Genomic DNA, 18817 nt, shown 5'->3' with positions numbered 1-18817 from the left:
AAAGTTCAGGAACACTTTCAATTATTTATTGCACATGAACTAAGCATTGAACAGATGTCTTTTTTTTTTACAAACATTCGATATGCAAATCACAAATCATGAGTGACCCAGCAGACGTCAATACGGTACTGGAATTCTTGTCGTCATTGACTGTGGCAGTCGCTTCTCGTATTCTCTCCTGGAGCTCTACCACATCATGTGGTACAGGCAGTTCATATGTCAGATCTTTAATGTGTCCCCATAGAAGAAAATCACACAGAGTGAGATCTGGTGATCGGGGAGGCCATTTCATGAAATAGCTGTCCCCCTTCTGTAGCACGGCCGATCCATCGATGTGGCAGCTCCGTGTTCAGGTACCCACAAACTTCACAATGGAAATGAGGTGGAGCCCCACCCTGCTGAAAGATGAACAGAGAGTCCAATTGCATTCGAGGCATCAGCCATTGCTGCAACATGTGCAAGTACAACAAGTCTCTCATACACGCTCCACATTCACTTTACTCACACTAGGACGTCTGCTTCTCTTTGCTGGGTTCTTGTGCAATAAATAAATGAAAGTGTTCCCAGACTTTATGTACACTCTGTATAATGGGAATTGTGATCATACATCTGACAATAATTACGAAAAATAATGAGACCAGGCAACCAAGGCAATGGTTTCACAACCAAGTCACTACAAATTATGCCCATGTTTGCCTAAACCTTTCATTCCACGTCATAATGTAGAATAGATAAAAACTACACCAGGGCAAAAAAATGCCAAAGATTCTTGCAATGTGTCTTGCTGTGACACAATGATCGTATGGCTGATATAAATTCACAAGTCTGAAAATTAAACACACACGGGTATATGTAATCATTATCATGACGCAAACTCCCATGAGATAAACACATATAATAACCTCACCATAAGTGTATCAAGCACTGCACATGATTTTTACTATGTTCCGAAAATAGAATCTCAAAACACGCTGTACTCTCATGTAGGACTGACACACTACTAACTTGCTAACATAACATTGCTCCATTTGCCTGCTAACCCATTCTGTCACTAGAGGGCATGAACATAGTATAGACACACAAGAAACAAAACAGAACCTACATAATGTACAATACAGGCATTAGATGGCGCCACAGTCCAGTTTTAATGAAACTATCAATTGCAAATAATTGCATTATGCTTTAACAGTTTTGACAAATTAATTTATCATCTTCAGAAGCTTGGTATTGGTTCAACATATGCCACTATCTTCTTCTATATATTGTGCTAACAAAACAGGTGCATACGTGTGATTCAGTTACTGTAAATTTTCAATCAGTGCTTACAATAATTACATACAATATGAACATTTCTGGACATACCATGGCATTATGCTTCAATGAAGAAGATACTCAGATCTGGTAAACCAATACTGAGATTCTGAAGATGACAAATTAGTTTGTCAAAAGTCATAAAAAATAACAAAATTCATTGCAACTGATGGAATTTTATCCTGAAAAATTCCTTTTTTCCACAACCATGACTGATTTCAAGCTTAGCCCACTGAAACAGTGAATTCAATAACTGGTTAGAAAAAATAGAGTAGTTGAAAATGTGTGGTGTTTAACAGCAGTTATCCCCTTGTGCCTTCTTCTTGCTCTTGCAGTAACAGCACTAATGATTCAAAAAGCTACACATTCAATACTCAATACCCTCTATCTGCCATGAAAGCAGGAGATCCCAGATTCAAGTCCCGGTCGGGGCACACATTTTCAGCTGTCCCCATCGAGGTATATCAACTACACTTGTCGGCAGCTGAGGTTTCAATTAATTACCATTTATTCTAGTGGAGCTGCACAGGTATCAATGGTATCTGTTCTTTCAAGAGCAGTTACTATCTCCAAATATAGTTAAAGGCTACCCATCCATTGACATTCATCTGTGCGAATGCGCACAGGTTGCCTGAACTCTTGCAGGAATTGTCACCTTAGTTTGCGCGAGTAATGAGTGGATGGGCAAATATCTATTAGGTACATTATGTATGTAGATTGTGGACAGTTGGGAATGTGGGTCTCATGGGAAGCGTGCAAGGGATAAGTCACTGCAGTCGCGCTATTCATCTGTGGCCTCAGTTGTTCAGATGGATAGAGTGTCTGCCATGTAAGCAGGAGAGCCCGGGTTCGAGTCCCAGTCGGGGCACACATTTTCAGCTGTCCTCATCGACGTATATCAACTATACCTGTCGGCAGCTGAGGGTTTCAATTAATTATGATTTATGAGGATGTATGATCTACTGACAACCTTGACAAACCACCAGCAACAAGCGACATGATCAGTCAGTCCAACTGGTACCAAACAAAAGAATCCCCAATTAGATGTGCAAACAGCAAAGAGTTAACAGGTCAGTGATCCACTTCACACAGGAAGTAGCTACATGAGTAGTGTGTGGGGAGGACTGGGTGGTTTTTTTTAGGTTAGAGGGGTCCCAGGAAACCAAGAAGAAGATGTCAATAAGGGGTGCAGGGCACACACAGGACAAGGGCAGACCTGGCAAAAATCAGTATTGTAGCTGTAAATTGCCATAGCTGTGTTCAGAGAGAACCAGTGCTCCAACTGCTAATAGAAGGCATTCAAGCACAAATCACTATAGGTATCTGGTCGTGGTGTGTTTATTACTGTCAAAAGTAGGGCACCTTGTAGTGAAACTGAAGTAGATAGATAGTTTCTCTGAGTTAGTATTGGTAGAGGTTACACATGACAACTGGTTCCTTTTAGCACCATCTCCTCCGCCCCCCCCCCGCCCCCCCCTTTTTGGCCATATGATGCAGTTGTTGAACAGTTCAGTGAAAACCTGAGTCTCATTTTAAGCAAATATCCTACTCACACAATTATTGTTGGTGGTGACTCCAATCTACACCTGACATGCTAGCAAAAGTCACATATATTATTTCTCAATTCAACACCTCTTTTTCTTAAAACATATTCATCATATAGGGATGACTCAGGTATTATGAGAAAGGTTTTCAATTGGCTTCTGACACTGCATACCAATTTTGCACTAAAACTTACTACTTGTGGAATTTTTTTTACCATAAAAAGAGACTTTCCACTATCATACACAAAAGGGCATCACAGATGCTCAGCTTCATACCTATATTTTATGAAGCTAACTTTTTAATCATGAACAAGAGACTTTATTTTCATGTTATTTTATTATAAATATTACTTTATTTGTTTTAAAGTACTTATCACCTGGATAATTTGTTTGCGATGTTGTCATAGATAATAACCAAGACCACCGCAGTAGTAAATTATCTCTGTCCATCTGTCCAAAGTAAAAGTTGACTTTTCTAAATGAGTATACTGTCTGACTTCGCCCCCCCCCCCCCCTCCCTCCCATGAACCATGGATATTGCTGTTGCGGTGTGGCTTACGGGCCTCAGCAATGCAGATAGCCGTAATGTAGTTGCAACCATGTCGGAGGTGTATTTGTTAAGAGCGTGGACAAAAGTATGGTTCCTGAAGAGGGGCAGCAACCTTTTCATTAGTTGCAGGGGCAGCAGTCTGGATGATTGACTGATCTGGCCATGTAACATCAACCAAAAACAGCTGCAAGCAAGAAAAAACCACAGCCACAGTTTTTATCAAGGATGTGCAGTTCTACTGTATGGTTAAATGATGATGGCATCCTCTTGGGTAAAATATTCCAGAGGTAAAATAGTCCCCCCCACCCCCCACCCATTCAGATCTCTAGACAGGGGCTACTCAGGAGGAAGTCGCCATCAGGAAAAACAGAAGTGGCATTCTTTGTACTGGAGCACGGAATGTCATATCCTTTAATCGGGCAGGTAAGTCAGGAAATTTAAAAAAGGGTTAGGTTGTAGTTAGATGTAGTGGAAACCAGTGAGGTTTGGTAGCAGCAGGAACAGGACATCTGATATGAGTAGGTTTAGTAATGAACAAGAAAATAGGAATATGGATAAGCTACTATGAACAGAATAGTGAATGTAGCTAAGATAGACACAAATACACAACTTCCATAGTAAGTTTGTATGCCAACTAGCTCTGCAGATGAAGAGATTGAACAAACATATGATGAGATAAAAGAAATTATTCACAAGGGAGACAAAAATTTTATTGTGATGGAGAAATGGAATTCAATAGTAGGAAAAGGAAGAGAAGGAAAGAAATTGTGGGTGAATATGGACTGGGGGGAAAGGAATGAACTGGGGAGCTGCCAGTACAATTTTGTGCTGAGCATAATTTAATTATTGCTAACACATGGTTTAAGAATCATTAAAGAAGGTTGTATATGTAGAAGAGACATGGAGATACTGGAAGGTTTCAGATTGATTATATAATGGTAAAACAGAGATTTCAGAACCAGATTTTAAATTGTAAGATATTTCCAGGGGCAGATGTGGACTATGACTGCAATTTATTGGTTATGAACTGTAGATTAAAACTAAAGAAATTACAAAAAGGTGGGAAATTGTGGAGATGGGACTTTGATAAGTTGAAAGAACCAGAGATTGTTGCAAGTTTTAGAGGGAGCTCTGGCCAATGACTGATTAGGACAACAGAGAGGAATACAGTAGAATGAATGGGCAGCTTTAAGAGATGAAATCATCAAGGCAGCAGAGGTTCAAATAGGTCAAAAGTCAAGGCTTAGTAGAAATTCTTGGATAACACAGGAGATAATGAATTTAATCAATGGAAGGAGAAAACATAAAAAATGCAGCAAATGAAGCAGGCAAAAGAGAACACAAATGTCTTAAAAATAAGATTGACTGGAAGTGGAAAACGGCAAAGCAGGAATGGCTAGAGAACAAATGTTAGGATATATAAGCGCATGTCGCTAAGGTAAAGACAGATATTGCCCACAGGAAAATTACAGAGGCCTTTGGAGAAAAGAGAGGCAGCTATATGAATATCAAGGGCTCAGATGGAAAACCAGTCCTATGCAAGAAGGGAAAGCTGAAAGGTGGAAGGAGTATATAGGGCTCCTATACAAGGGAGGTGAACTTGCAGGCAACGTTATAGAAATGGAAGAGGACATAAATAAAGAAGAGTGGGAGATGTGGTACTGCAAGAAGAATTTGACAGAGCAATGAAAGACCTAAACCAAAGCTAGGTCCCAACAAGGATTAGGCAACATTCTGTCAGAGCCACCAATAGCCTTGATAGAGCCAGCCATGACAAGACTCTTCCATCTGGTTAGTTGGTTGGTTGATTTGGTGGGGAGGGGACCACACAGCGAGGTCATTGGTCCCATTGGATTAGAAACGGATGGGGAAGGAAGTCAGCCATGCCCTTTCAAAGGAACCATCCCAGCATTTGTCTGAAGTGATTTTGGGAAGTCTCAGAAAACCTAAATCAGGATGACGGGACATGGGTTTGAACCGTCATCCTCACAAATGCGAGTCCAGTGTGCTAACCACTGTGCCACCTCGCTCAGCTCCATCTGGTGTGCAAGACATATGAGACAGGCAAAATAGCCTCAAACGTCGAGAAGAATGTAGTAATTCCAATTCCAAATAAAGCAGGTGCCAACAGGTACGAATCTTATCAGACTACCAGTTTAGTATGTCACAGTTGCAAAATACTACCACAAATTCTTTACAGAAGAATGAGAAAACTGTAGAATCCAACCTCAGGGAATATCAGTTTTTATTGCAGAGAAATATGGGAACACATGAGGCTATACTGACTCTATGACTTATCTTAGAAGAAGGTTAAGGAAAGGCAAACCTATGCTCACAGTGTTCGTAGACTCACAGAAAGTTTTCGACAATGTTGACTTGAATACTCTCCATGAAATTCTTAAGGTACCAGGGCTAAAATACAGGAAGCAAACAAAAATTTGGCAAAGGAATTAAAGTGAAGCTTTTGAAATGTGGCGATACAAAAGAATGCTGAAGTTTAGATGAACTGATCACAAAACTGAAGAATGCTGAAGATTAGATGGACTGATCACAAAACTGATGAGGAGAAGTTGAATACAATTTTGGAGAAAAGTAATTTGTGGCACAAACTGAATAGAAGAAGGAATCAGTTGATAGAAAACATCTTGGCACATCAAAGGGATAACTGATTTAGTGTTGAAGGGAATTGGGGGGGGGGGGGGGGGGGGGGGAGTAAAAATCATAGAGGTAGGACAAGAGATGAATACCATAAGCAGATTCAGAAGGATGTAGGTTGCAGTAATTATTCAGAGATGGAGGGGGAGGAGGAGATTAGTGTTTAACGTCTCATTGACAATGAGGTCATTAGGGGTGGAGCACAAGCTTGGATTGGGGAAGATGTGGAAGGAAACTGGCCATGCCCTTTCAAAGGAACCATCCCAGCATTTGCCTGAAACGATTTACAGAAATCACAAAAAACCTAAATCAGGAAGGTTGGACACGGGTTTAAACCGTCGTCCTCCCGAATGCGAGTCCAGTGTGTTAACCACTGCGCCTTCCCGCTCGGTATTCAGAGACGAAGAGGCTTGCACAGGATAGAGTAACCTGGAGAGTTGCATCAAACCAACCTTCAGACTAAATACCACAACCACAACATACCTTCTGAAATGACAAACATGTCTGTCATTGTCACCTTGAACTGGGAGTTATCTATTGCAACTAAGGCCTTATGTACTTACATAAAGTACAAAGTACAATTAAAATCTCAAAACACAGTTAGAGGTTATTGTGGCCTTAGTGCTATACCAGGTAAGAAGTGTACACTACATTCCGACCTATAAATTTTACATTTATTTATTTACTTTTGTATTTTTTATTCATGTTTCTCCTTAAACTTGTCTTCAACAACAGGTAAATGTAAGTATTATGGTTGAAAGTTAGGAATTACAAGCAATAATGCATGTATAAGAGGCGTTCAAAAAGAAACAAGCCAGAGGCATAATTACATAAACCAGTACCTGTGTGTTAGAAGTATTGACCCTGGCTGTTGGGACACTTATCCCACTGTGATGCAAGATGGTGAATGGCTGTCTCATAAAATTACCGGGGCTGCAATGTTAACCAGTTCCGCATGTAAGCTGGACGTCGTCATCCGAGGCAAATTGTTTGTCCCAAGGGGACCAAAAATAGCGTAATCACAGGGAGAGGGGTTCTGACTGTATGGAGGGTGGCTGAGAACCTCCCATTTTAATTTCTGCAGGAGTGTTGTGACTGTGTTGGTTGTATGAAGTTTTGCATTGTTGTGGAGCAGAATGACCCCACAGGTGAGATTGCCTGGTTGTTTTGATTTGATCGCTTGGTGAAGGATGGTCAAGGTTTGCAAGTAACACTGGGCACTCACTGTTGTCCCAGGATGCAGGAAGTGAATCAGAAGGGGACCATCCTGGTCAAAGAAGAACGTCAGCATAACCTGTGACTGACAGCATTGGACAATTGATGCATGCTGCTGCTAGGTCTGTATAGTCACGTGATGTGCTCGCATGCCCTCTAGCGACAGGCTGTGAACTTCCATGCTCTGGGTGGAACCACACCTAGTTACACACGCCTCGATATTATCCTCCTGTCACCGGTTTGTGCATTCCAGACTCTGGCTCGTTTCTTTTCGAACAGCTCTTATAAATGTATATTCAAGGATGTATCATAAATTTATGATTATTATTTCCCATCATTTGGTTCATTTTTTAAGATGTCCCTTCATTCCCATAACTCTCCTTGTCCAAAAATATACACTTATTTCACATACTGTCATTAAAACTATAAAAGTGTGAAAGTTTCACATGGATCTCCTGATACACATTTTAAGTTGGTGGTAAGCATAAAATGTTGCCCAAAATCGGACTGAATGCTTTCTCCTGATACAAGGATTAGTGAGCACCAGGTCACTGTAATAAGACTGAACACCATAACATCCAAATCCATCAAAAATAAATGCAAAATATATCTAAAAAAAGCAGTTACAAATTTACTTGACACTTTCCTAAGACAGAGTCTCCACTCCTTCCAATCTGACTATGTAAGCATACACCAAATGTCAAACAACAAGTTTCAATGGCAGCTGAGAAACATATGTCACATAAATTAATAAGAAATGGTACTGATCACCCTTGGTACATAAACAGGTCAGAACACTGCCGTAGAAGCAACAAAAAAAGCATGTCAAATTTAAAAGAACTCAGAATCTCCAAGATTGGTGATGTTTTACTGAAGCTCAAAATTTAGTGTGGACTTCAATGTGAGGTGCTTTTAACAGTTTCTACAACAAAACTTTGTCTTTAAATCTGTCAAAAAAACCAAAGAGGTTTTCGTTATATGTAAAGTACACCAGCAACAAGACACAGCCAGTACCTTCACTACAAAACAGCAATGGTAATGTCACTGATGACAATAGCTCTAAAGTAGAGCTACTACACATGGTTTCCAAAACTTCCTTCACCAAAGAAGACAAAGTAGATATTCCAAAACTTGTATCAAGTACAACTGCCAGCATGAGTGACTTAATTGTAGATATCCTTGGTGGAGCAAAGCAACTTAAATCACTTAATAAAGACATGGCCTCTGGTCCAGATAGTATACCAGTCAGGTTTCTTTCAGAGTATGCTGATACAATAGCTCCATACTTGGCAATCATATACAAGCACTCACATGGCAAAAGATCTGTACCTAAATACTAGGAAGCAGCATAGGTCACATTAATATTCAAGAAAGGAAATAAGAGTAATCTGTCAAATTGCAGACCATATTGCTAACATCAATTTGCAATAGCTGTAACAGAAAGTTTGTTAAACCCAGAAGTAAATCCTACAGCCATGAAATAATAAACTCAGAATGAAACATAACCCAAAAGAACAGGCTGGATACCAATGGTGGCAGAAGTATCCAGCTACATTACAGTGATTATAAAAGTCAAAAGTCTTAGTCATGTGCTACATTATAAAAACTGGTAACCAGTCTCAGCTTTGCAGCTATCATCAGATTAATGATTATGACAGCAATGTGTAGGCACACAGACAATTCTGACTATGTGCAAATGTGTCACTTCTGCAAGCATTAGGTCCAATGTTGACTGCAAAGCCAAAATCGGTAATCAGTTTCAATAAAGTAGCATGTGACCAAGACACTGACTTTGGTAATCTAATTGGATGGACCTCCACAGCTCCAAATGGCCTCATTTTTCATACATTACAATGAGTTTCCTATTACGACTACTTAATGTAAGAGTACTAGGCAATGTGTGTTGAGAACACATGTTAATGTTAGCTGTAATCAACACAAAAATAGTAATAGTAGTAATAATAATAATAATAATAATAATAATTTACAATTTGTTTCACGCGTCCATGATGAAATGACTTACATGCTGTGTAGCACTAGCACCTTCAGAGCTTGCTGAAGACATTTCACTGGAATTGTTAACAGCATTGAATGTTTCATAATTACGCCTTCTATTAACTATTTCTGAGCGTATCTGTCTTATGTTCTCCAGTGACGCTTCTGGTGATAGAACCAATTTGTCATTCATCTGTAAACAGGTCAAATAGAGAACATAGCTCCAATTAAAACCAACACATTATATAAAATAAAAAAAGAATGAAACAAAAACATATTGAAAGTGTTAACATGAACCAATTATCTGACTTCTTGCTACTGTTTTCATACTCAACAAAGTATTAAAAATTCAGAGACATCTTTACGCACTACTTTATTAATTCTTCTAAAGGACTGACTTTAAAGATCCTTCTGAGAAAGAACTAAATTTCACTATAAATATAACAATATTCTATTGTGAAAGGTGGAATTTTGGCACATATTACTGAAGGTATGGTTAATTAATGTTTATCCCACATTTATAATGAGGAACAAATTAGAACACTCCATCAGTCTGCACACAGAATCATCATCTATTTGCAGACAAATCACCATTAGAATTCTATAGTAATTAGTGTTTAGTAAATGTATGTTTTTGTTGCATATAATAGATTCCCCATCTTACACCTATAAAGTAGAATAGCCTATTTTCTAAGTGTACAACAGTCTCATTTCATATAAAATTACTGAAAATAAAGAAGTCTTGTTGCCCTCATGTCACATATGTTTTTTGAAAAATTGTTGTTAGAAAGGAGTACATAATGAAAGAGGGTTAAAATACACTCCTGGAAATTGAAATAAGAACACCGTGAATTCATTGTCCCAGGAAGGGGAAACTTTATTGACACATTCCTGGGGTCAGATACATCACATGATCACACTGACAGAACCACAGGCACATAGTCACAGGCAACAGAGCATGCGCAATGTCGGAACTAGTACAGTGTATATCCACCTTTCGCAGCAATGCAGGCTGCTATTCTCCCACGGAGACGATCGTAGAGACGCTGGATGTAGTCCTGTGGAACGGCTTGCCATGCCATTTCCATCTGGCGCCTCAGTTGGACCAGCGTTCGTGCTGGACGTGCAGACCGCGTGAGACGACGCTTCATCCAGTCCCAAACATGCTCAATGGGGGACAGATCCGGAGATCTTGCTGGCCAGGGTAGTTGACTTACACCTTCTAGAGCACATTGGGTGGCACGGGATACATGCGGACGTGCATTGTCCTGTTGGAACAGCAAGTTCCCTTGCCGGTCTAGGAATGGTAGAACGATGGGTTCGATGACGGTTTGGATGTACCGTGCACTATTCAGTGTCCCCTCGACGATCACCAGTAGTGTACGGCCAGTGTAGGAGATCGCTCCCCACACCATGATGCCGGGTGTTGGGCCTGTGTGCCTCGGTCGTATGCAGTCCTGGTTGTGGCGCTCACCTGCACGGCGCCAAACACGCATACGACCATCATTGGCACCAAGGCAGAAGCGACTCTCATCGCTGAAGACGACACGTCTCCATTCGTCCCTCCATTCACGCCTGTCGCGACACCACTGGAGGCGGGCTGCACGATGTTGGGGCGTGAGCGGAAGACGGCCTAACGGTGTGCGGGACTGTAGCCCAGCTTCATGGAGACGGTTGCGAATGGTCCTCGCCGATACCCCAGGAGCAACAGTGTCCCTAATTTGCTGGGAAGTGGCGGTGCGGTCCCCTACGGCACTGCGTAGGATCCTACGGTCTTGGCGTGCATCCGTGCGTTGCTGCGGTCCGGTCCCAGGTCGACGGGCACGTGCACCTTCCGCCGACCACTGGCGACAACATCGATGTACTGTGGAGACCTCACGCCCCACGTGTTGAGCAATTCGGCGGTACGTCCACCCGGCCTCCCGCATGCCCACTATACGCCCTCGCTCAAAGTCCGTCAACTGCACATACGGTTCACGTCCACGCTGTCGCGGCATGCTACCAGTGTTAAAGACTGCGGTGGAGCTCCGTATGCCACGGCAAACTGGCTGACACTGAAGGCGGCGGTGCACAAATGCTGCGCAGCTAGCGGCATTCGACGGCCAACACCGCGGTTCCTGGTGTGTCCGCTGTGCCGTGCGTGTGATCATTGCTTGTACAGCCCTCTCGCAGTGTCCGGAGCAAGTATGGTGGGTCTGACACACCGGTGTCAATGTGTTCTTTTTTCCATTTCCAGGAGTGTAATTTTTCAAGAATTCCTGGACCAGACCCATGTTTAGGGTATAATTTTTAAAGTAAGTTTGTTTTCACAAACTTTCTAATTTATGAGGCCATTTTATTTGGTATTGTGCCATCGGAAAGATGAAAGGACCAACTATTATATAAAATTATTGAAATGTTGGAAGTATGCATACAAATATTTACAAAGCTGTGAAGACAGTAGTTTCTAAAGATTTATTTTCTTAAATTGCTGAAATTTTTGTCAGCAAGATCACAAGTTTTACAATATTAATTTTTTTTTCACATAATGTCTATTATCATACTTTTCAAAATTAAAAAACTAGGATTGTGTTTGTTCTGTTCAGTGATATGGAACTGACAGAGCATAAATAAAAATATATTTATTTCATTGTTTCACTCTTAGTTAACTACAACAAAAGATCTTCAAGTCACATGAAGTACATACATAACATACTAAAATTGTTGATTATAATAGAGGGAAACATTCCACGTGGGAAAAATATATCTAAAAACAAAGATGATGTGACTTACCAAATGAAAGCGCTGGCAGGTCGATAGACACACAAACAAACACAAACATACACACGAAATTCAAGCTTTCGCAACCAACAGTTGCTTCATCAGGAAAGAGGGAAGGAGAGGGAAAGACGAAAGGATATGGGTTTTAAGGGAGAGGGTAAGGAGTCATTCCAATCCCGGGAGCGGAAACACACACACACACACACACACACACACACACACACACACACACACACACAGAGAGAGAGAGAGAGAGAGACACAAGCATAATGTCTGCTTGTGTCTGTGTATGTGCGGATGGATATGTGTGTGTGTGTATATGCGAGTGTATACTTGTCCTTTTTTCCCCCTAAGGTAAGTCTTTCCGCTCCCGGGATTGGATTGACTCCTTACCCTCTCCCTTAAAACCCACATCCTTTCGTCTTTCCCTCTCCCTCCCTCTTTCCTGATGAAGCAACCATTGGTTGTGAAAGCTTGAATTTCGTGTGTATGTTTGTGTCTCTATCGACCTGCCAGTGCTTTCATTTGGTAAGTCACATCATCTTTGTTTTTAGATATAAAATTGTTGATTGTTTTAAATAAGATATCAATGGGGAATATTGTGTCTGATCCAAAAGTATACATGGTATAACTAAATCCCTTTACAGACATTGAGACTACGGACCCAGACGGTTAAGTTTAGCATGGAAACTCATTCCAGAAATGTACCAGTTTCCCTTTACGCCCAAAATACCACCAACAAGTGTTATTTCCTCATTCCTGCTGCTTGTCATCCAGGTCCACTTTCAAGTAGGGCTTGGTCTGATGATCACTGATATCAACACGGGTACAGACCTCTGTACCACATTACAATACATGCAGTCACCAATCCCTAAACTATCAGCATCTGGCACAGCCAAAATCTGTGCCAGGTCTTACTCGGATGCCAAAAGGGTCTTGTAAAACAAGAATTTCGTATGACCTCACAGGTAGTAGTCTAACGGGTTCAAGTTGGGAGACAGTGGAGGTCAAGCAATCAGGCTATTATGACCTATCCACTGCTGCTCAAATCACTGGTTCAGATGATCTCTGGCCACCCATGAAAAATGAGGTCGTATGCATCTTGCTGAATCCATATTTTCATGGACATGCTGTGGCACATCTTCCATGAGCCCATGTAGCATGCTGTCAAGCAATCAAAAGAGCACAGCACCCACAAGGTAGGGTGGAACAAAGTATGACCCAATTATATGTCCATCCAGGAAACTTGTCGAAATGTTCAGATCATATCGTTTGTGAAACACATGAGGGTGCTCAGCCTGTGGGTTTCCACCAGCCCACATGAGACTGTTGTGAACTGTGAATAACTTTCTTGTTGAAGTTGACTTCATCCGTGGAAAGGATCTGCCACGGGAAGACTGGCGTTTCTACACATCAGTGCAAGAACCACTTGCTGGAATGGTCTGAGACACAATCCTGTGGCTGCATTGTCTGTACCTCCTGATGGTGGTTTGAGAATATCTGCTGCTCACGAAAAAAATGCCAGACAATTTGGTGATACACATTCAGTGTATCAGTTATGCTTCTGGTATGTCATCCTGTCCTCTTCCACTGCATAGAGTTCAATCTTTTCAAAGTTGGGCAAGTGATGCTGCCATGGAGCACCAGTTGTGGTGGCGGATGTACCTGTCTCCAAGGCCTGCTGGTACACCAGAGCAAAGAGGGAGTGCAAAGATGTCTGTGACGTGGGAAATGCTCCACATACAATTGACCGGCAACTCTCCCATTACACTGAACTTCATCGTACAATAACATCGTGTCATCGTAATCCATAGACATGTATTTCATCAAGGTCAACAGTAACACATTAAAATTAAATGTACATACTGCTTGTGTTCTGTGCTGTAGTGTATGATTACTGTTGTACAGTAATACAGAATGAATAAAGACCACAAGCAAAACAACAGGTACAAACCACTCTGGGAAGATCAGACTCAACTGAATCATATGTAAACAAACCTGTACTGGGCATGGGACACCAGGTGATCAGTTAATGACATACGTAATACCCTATTCATTGGTCCCGAAAATGCAGGAGATTTGAATGTGTTTTGTGGTATTTTGTTTGTAGCTGGAAAATGGTACATTCCCAGACATGAGTACTTCTAGTGCTAAACTTAACCATCTTGGTTCCCACTAGAAGTTCTCAGCAATAGTAAGGGGAACTCAGTTAACTCTGCTTAAGCAACTGGTGCTTGTGCTAAAGGCAAGCAGTCATTCAAATATTTTAATAAGGAACCCAGCAAACATCAGCTTGAAGTAGCAATGAATAAACCGAGGTAGGTTCACCTGGTCTCATGAATTAGACCCTCTCCAATATCCAAAATTTCTTCAACCCTCTTCTGGTTATTGTACATAGCCCCGACAAACATTTCTTCTTTAAAAATGGTAGAGGCCTTGTTCTGAAGCCCAAAATGAACTTGTGTGACTTTAATAGATGGTGAAACATGCTTTACGAGTAGCCTGCTTTCATTAAGTGGCTTGAAAAAATGATTAACCCTCAACCTAGGGATGGAAGAACCTGTTCCATATCATTTTTGTAATATATCTGTGAATTTTGCTATCTCCTCTGCTGCAAAAAACAAAATGTTTGTTTTTCTTGTACATTAGTTTTGGCAAATGTAAACTGGTCTTTTGGACTTAAAATGTAATTGTCATATGGATGCTGTAAACTTGCTATTGTTGCTAAAAGTTTGGTAGAAACATGCCTCTCTCTCTCTCTCTCTCTCTCTCTCTCTCTCTCTCTCTCTCTCTCTCTCTCTCTCTCTCCCCCCCCCCCCCCCCCCAATGACTAGTGGCAAAAAACCCTTTCTGGAGATACCCAATGATCTTGCTTGTAATGGCACTAATGTACGATGTTGTTACAGCTTTTATACTGTGTAGAGCTGCCATCATTGAGATAAATGATGATGTATGTGTGGTGTTTCAGTATATATGTGAGAGCAGTTTTCTGGAAATCATAGAATGCGTCTGGATTATGCTGCAAATAGTCACTTACAAAACACGACGACAGTGGCTTTCTGCAACTTTCGCTTTACTGTACACAATGAAATGAGGAAGAGTTATTTAAATGTTCTGCCAGCGAAATCCTTGTGCAGCATCATGAAGCAAACTTGTATAGTTTTTTGAAGAGTCCATGATAATGATGCATAAATTATCAGGGAGTGTCTCCTTCCTTGATTTTAAGTATTGACTTTTAGTGTGATATGTAATGATGTTGTGTCAAGTTTTGACGTTCTTGGACAAGATACTCAACAAATTTATTGACTGCCTTCATTAACGTGTCCAATGCAACTCAGTAAGTTTGCATCCATTGCTTGCAAACAACATTTTCACAATCTGATATTCCAGCTTTAGCAAAAAAATTTACACTGTTCATATTCATTGGGACATTGAAAACAACATTGCAGCATGCATTCCTCATTTTCCAGATTGCAATGTATCTGTATAATGTGCTGTGTACAGTTCTTTCGCATGTACAGCATGCATCATCAGTTTTACATTTTGGTGATAAATGTATTTGCAAATATTATTCATTGCATGACTGTTTACAGTAAGCATTCTTTTCATTGCAGTTCACAATACATTATAAATTCAATTTTATCAGACAGATATTTTTCTTTGAAAGCTAAGTACACTTCTTTCAGATTACACAAAATGAGTCTTCTGTCTTACACATTCTTTTGCCATTTTCTGAAGGGACACAGAGACAGTCTCTTATTAGCAGAAATTCAACTTATATCTTCATCATGATAAAAAGTCTGACCATATGTTTCTGCATCCTTACCTATTCGGTTTCCCACTTTACAGCTTCCCTTTACCTTGCTCAACTTCCATGATGAAGAGGATTAAATATGCAAAACTGCACACAAATATGGCAAGAATGTAAACATTTAAGCTTTGCTAGAGGTCAGTCTGTCACCAAAATCCTTATTTGGTAATCACATTCACTGGCTTTGCCAACTCTCAACCAAATTATCTTTCAACCTAACACAGACCTTGGGTTACACTACTAATCAGTCTGTCAACACATTAAGATTTAAGAGGGGATGGACGGGGGCGGACGGCCTGTACCACACTTGAGTCAAATGTTTTCTGATCCTCTAAACAATCAGAGATGTATTATGAAGAAAGTGTAAGGGAAAACAAGAAAGAGTTAATTACTACTTTACTGATCTCTAAAATCTATGTTAGAGAACAAACAAGATTTAAATCTGACACAGCAGAAATCTCCTCGTAGAACAGTTATAAAACTGTTGCCTATCCACAGCAGTCACGTTTCTGTTACCAGCTAAAACTTGTGTATTACTTTCAGCTAACTTGCCAGACAGAAGAGGTAAGCTACTAAGAAAAGCTGACAGGCACATAGTAAGTACAAAATCAGAAGACTGAGATAAAAAACACACACAGGTCCAGTGTTGTCAGACTCATGCTGCTACACTGAATTGATTGTTATTTTGTGTATTGATTGATTTTTTTATGTTGAAAAGTATGATAACAGATATTATGAAAAACAAAAACTGCGATAGTTAAGCTTAATTTGGGTTACAGATTTGTACATATTTCAGTTTATTCTCTTATCTTTTTATATGACACCAAATTAAATGCAACATTCATAAATAAAAAAAGTCATAGTGGTTACAAAATCATAAGTCACTGTCTCTCGGCACCAATTTGTGAAAATCGTTCACATTGCAACCTGATTAAAAAATTCTTGAAAAATTTTATCAACCCCCTTCCATAACGTGCTTCATAATACCAAATTTTCACAAACATCTGTGATCTGAATTCAATGGCAACTACATGATTTCATGTAAAACGAGGCAAATGTGATAGCCAAGATCATGATACACACAACAACAGGATGAAAAAAAGGACTGCTCCATGTTAGTATAGTTTGGTTTCAAATTATTCCCTATCAAATGTAAGAAAGTATATTCAAAACATACCATACATTTATAGATGTTACTCTACAATCTATACAAAAGCTTGATAAAAAAAAGGGACGGAGAGAGGGAGGAGAGGGGGTGGGCTTGGAGATAGAAAGTTAGTTTTTTTAGGAGAAACTGAAAAGAACTCTGTGAATAATTTAAAGTCACTATCACAGGAAATAAAAAAGTACGCTACTGCTTAATTTTTTTAAAAAAATGCATACAGCAGATTACCAAATATTTAAACGATTATTACGCTGCTACAAGTATTAGGTCATATAATAAGAAAAGTTCTCAATCAGTTATGGACAACAATGCAGGAAATCCAATTCCTCTCCAATGAGAGAATTCTTCAAGGTTGTACAGTGACTGGCTTATCGAGCAGCCCAAAGAACAACTGCAATTATTTTAACTAATGCTTTCAGCACAAACCACCTGGATATTTAAGTTATATTTTCAACCCTTGGAGGCTTCTTGTGAGCAAAAAACTTGTTTCTCAAAATTGCAGATTCCAACATTTCTCATGCATACGCTCTACATCATAACTACGGAGAACTATTGCTACTTTCCACACATAGGGATAGCGATACTCTCTCAGTTGTCAATGCAAATGGTGGCATATTCATACCTCACCAATCGAAGTGTGCTTTTGCCAGAACCCTTGAGAAGCTACTTCGTTGTAAAACACGAATGTTGATATTTTCTTTTCTTTTATTTATTTTATTGCTTATGATAGTTGTTAGTTTGCAACTGTTCCTATATGAGAACTCTAACTGCTACTGATCAAAAGCATAAAATGCTAAATACAACTTACACTACGTTTACGGCCAAGCCCTATTTCGCGGGGCAATTACAATACAAGAACGAAACTGCATTATTTATATGTGGCTAGAGCATCATGCAAACTCCACATGGCTACGCTCGTTGGTACAGGAGAAAACACAATAACCAGCCTGTACATATCAGTGTTGTATATTAAGTGGCAATTCCCTCATTCAACATACGAAATATTATTAGTACCCAGAATAACCATAACTACAGAATCAATTCGTTTGAACTCAGTAGGTCAATCAAAATGTCAACCACCTCTTGGAAACCCATTTCACGCAAACATTCCATAGCTCCAACGGTAGCACGAAGTTTCTCTGAAACAGCTGGACTAGCTAGCTTATATGTCCTAGCTTTCGGATTCGAAGGCTCCTGCAGTACTGCGTCTACAATTTTCAGTAACAATTCCGTAGTACTGAGGTACATGTTTGTTTCATTTCTCTCAAGTAACACAACACAACGCCTAGTCATTTTGTCAGAAAACTTCTTCCTAACTTATTACAAAGTGCGTCACTGATGTGATTGGTATCATTGCGCTGTCGACAGCTGATAACAACACAACATGCGTGCATGATAAACATATAAACAGACGTCATCAGTGACAAGTACCAACCTTGGTACCAACCCTACATAGGCATCAAATGCAGGCTTACCAACGTGAACAAATCTGAATGCTTCACAAGGTACCTAAATGAAAATTAGTACGAAGACTACCTGCATCATCACATGAATTGTCAATGATAAATATCAAATAATAATGATAAAAAGCATTTTTTTGTTTAATTCTTTCGTAACCAATGGGAACTATAGTCTCCACTTTTTTTATTTTCGCTATAAGTTCATGTTCATCAGTGTTCCCCCCACAGTCTAACATAGACTGTGGTTCCCATGGAGGTTATTCTTACCTCCATGGTGGTTCCCCCTTCCAGCTTGATGCTGCCATCTCTGTTGTAGTTTCCCAACTGGTGCACAGAAGCTGTTGTATGTTT

The 18817-nt window shown here is 40.1% G+C and overlaps 1 protein-coding gene across 3 annotated transcripts in view; it reads right to left on the bottom strand.

The window, feature by feature from the left end:
• LOC124613055 (peptide-N(4)-(N-acetyl-beta-glucosaminyl)asparagine amidase) overlaps positions 1-18434 on the bottom strand; it is a 75510-nt gene extending 57076 nt beyond the window's left edge. Inside the window, exons 1-2 of one of the 3 annotated variants that reach the window (XM_047141631.1) lie at positions 18087-18434; positions 9299-9463 (exon numbers count right to left, since the gene is read on the bottom strand). In XM_047141631.1, the coding sequence (XP_046997587.1) occupies positions 9299-9463; positions 18087-18299 (378 nt within the window). In that variant the 5' untranslated portion in view covers positions 18300-18434. Of the gene's footprint in view, positions 1-9298; positions 9464-17628; positions 17730-17814; positions 18052-18086 lie in introns of those variants that run through there. The other 2 variants (XM_047141633.1, XM_047141634.1) reach the window with 2 other exon arrangements.
• Positions 18435-18817: the final 383 nt, after the last annotated feature.

The sequence above is a fragment of the Schistocerca americana genome, chromosome 4, assembly GCF_021461395.2.
Source record: "Schistocerca americana isolate TAMUIC-IGC-003095 chromosome 4, iqSchAmer2.1, whole genome shotgun sequence".
NCBI lineage: Eukaryota > Metazoa > Arthropoda > Insecta > Orthoptera > Acrididae > Schistocerca > Schistocerca americana.
The sequence above is the reverse complement of the archived record's forward strand: the minus strand, read 5'-3'. Positions and strand labels throughout refer to the sequence as shown.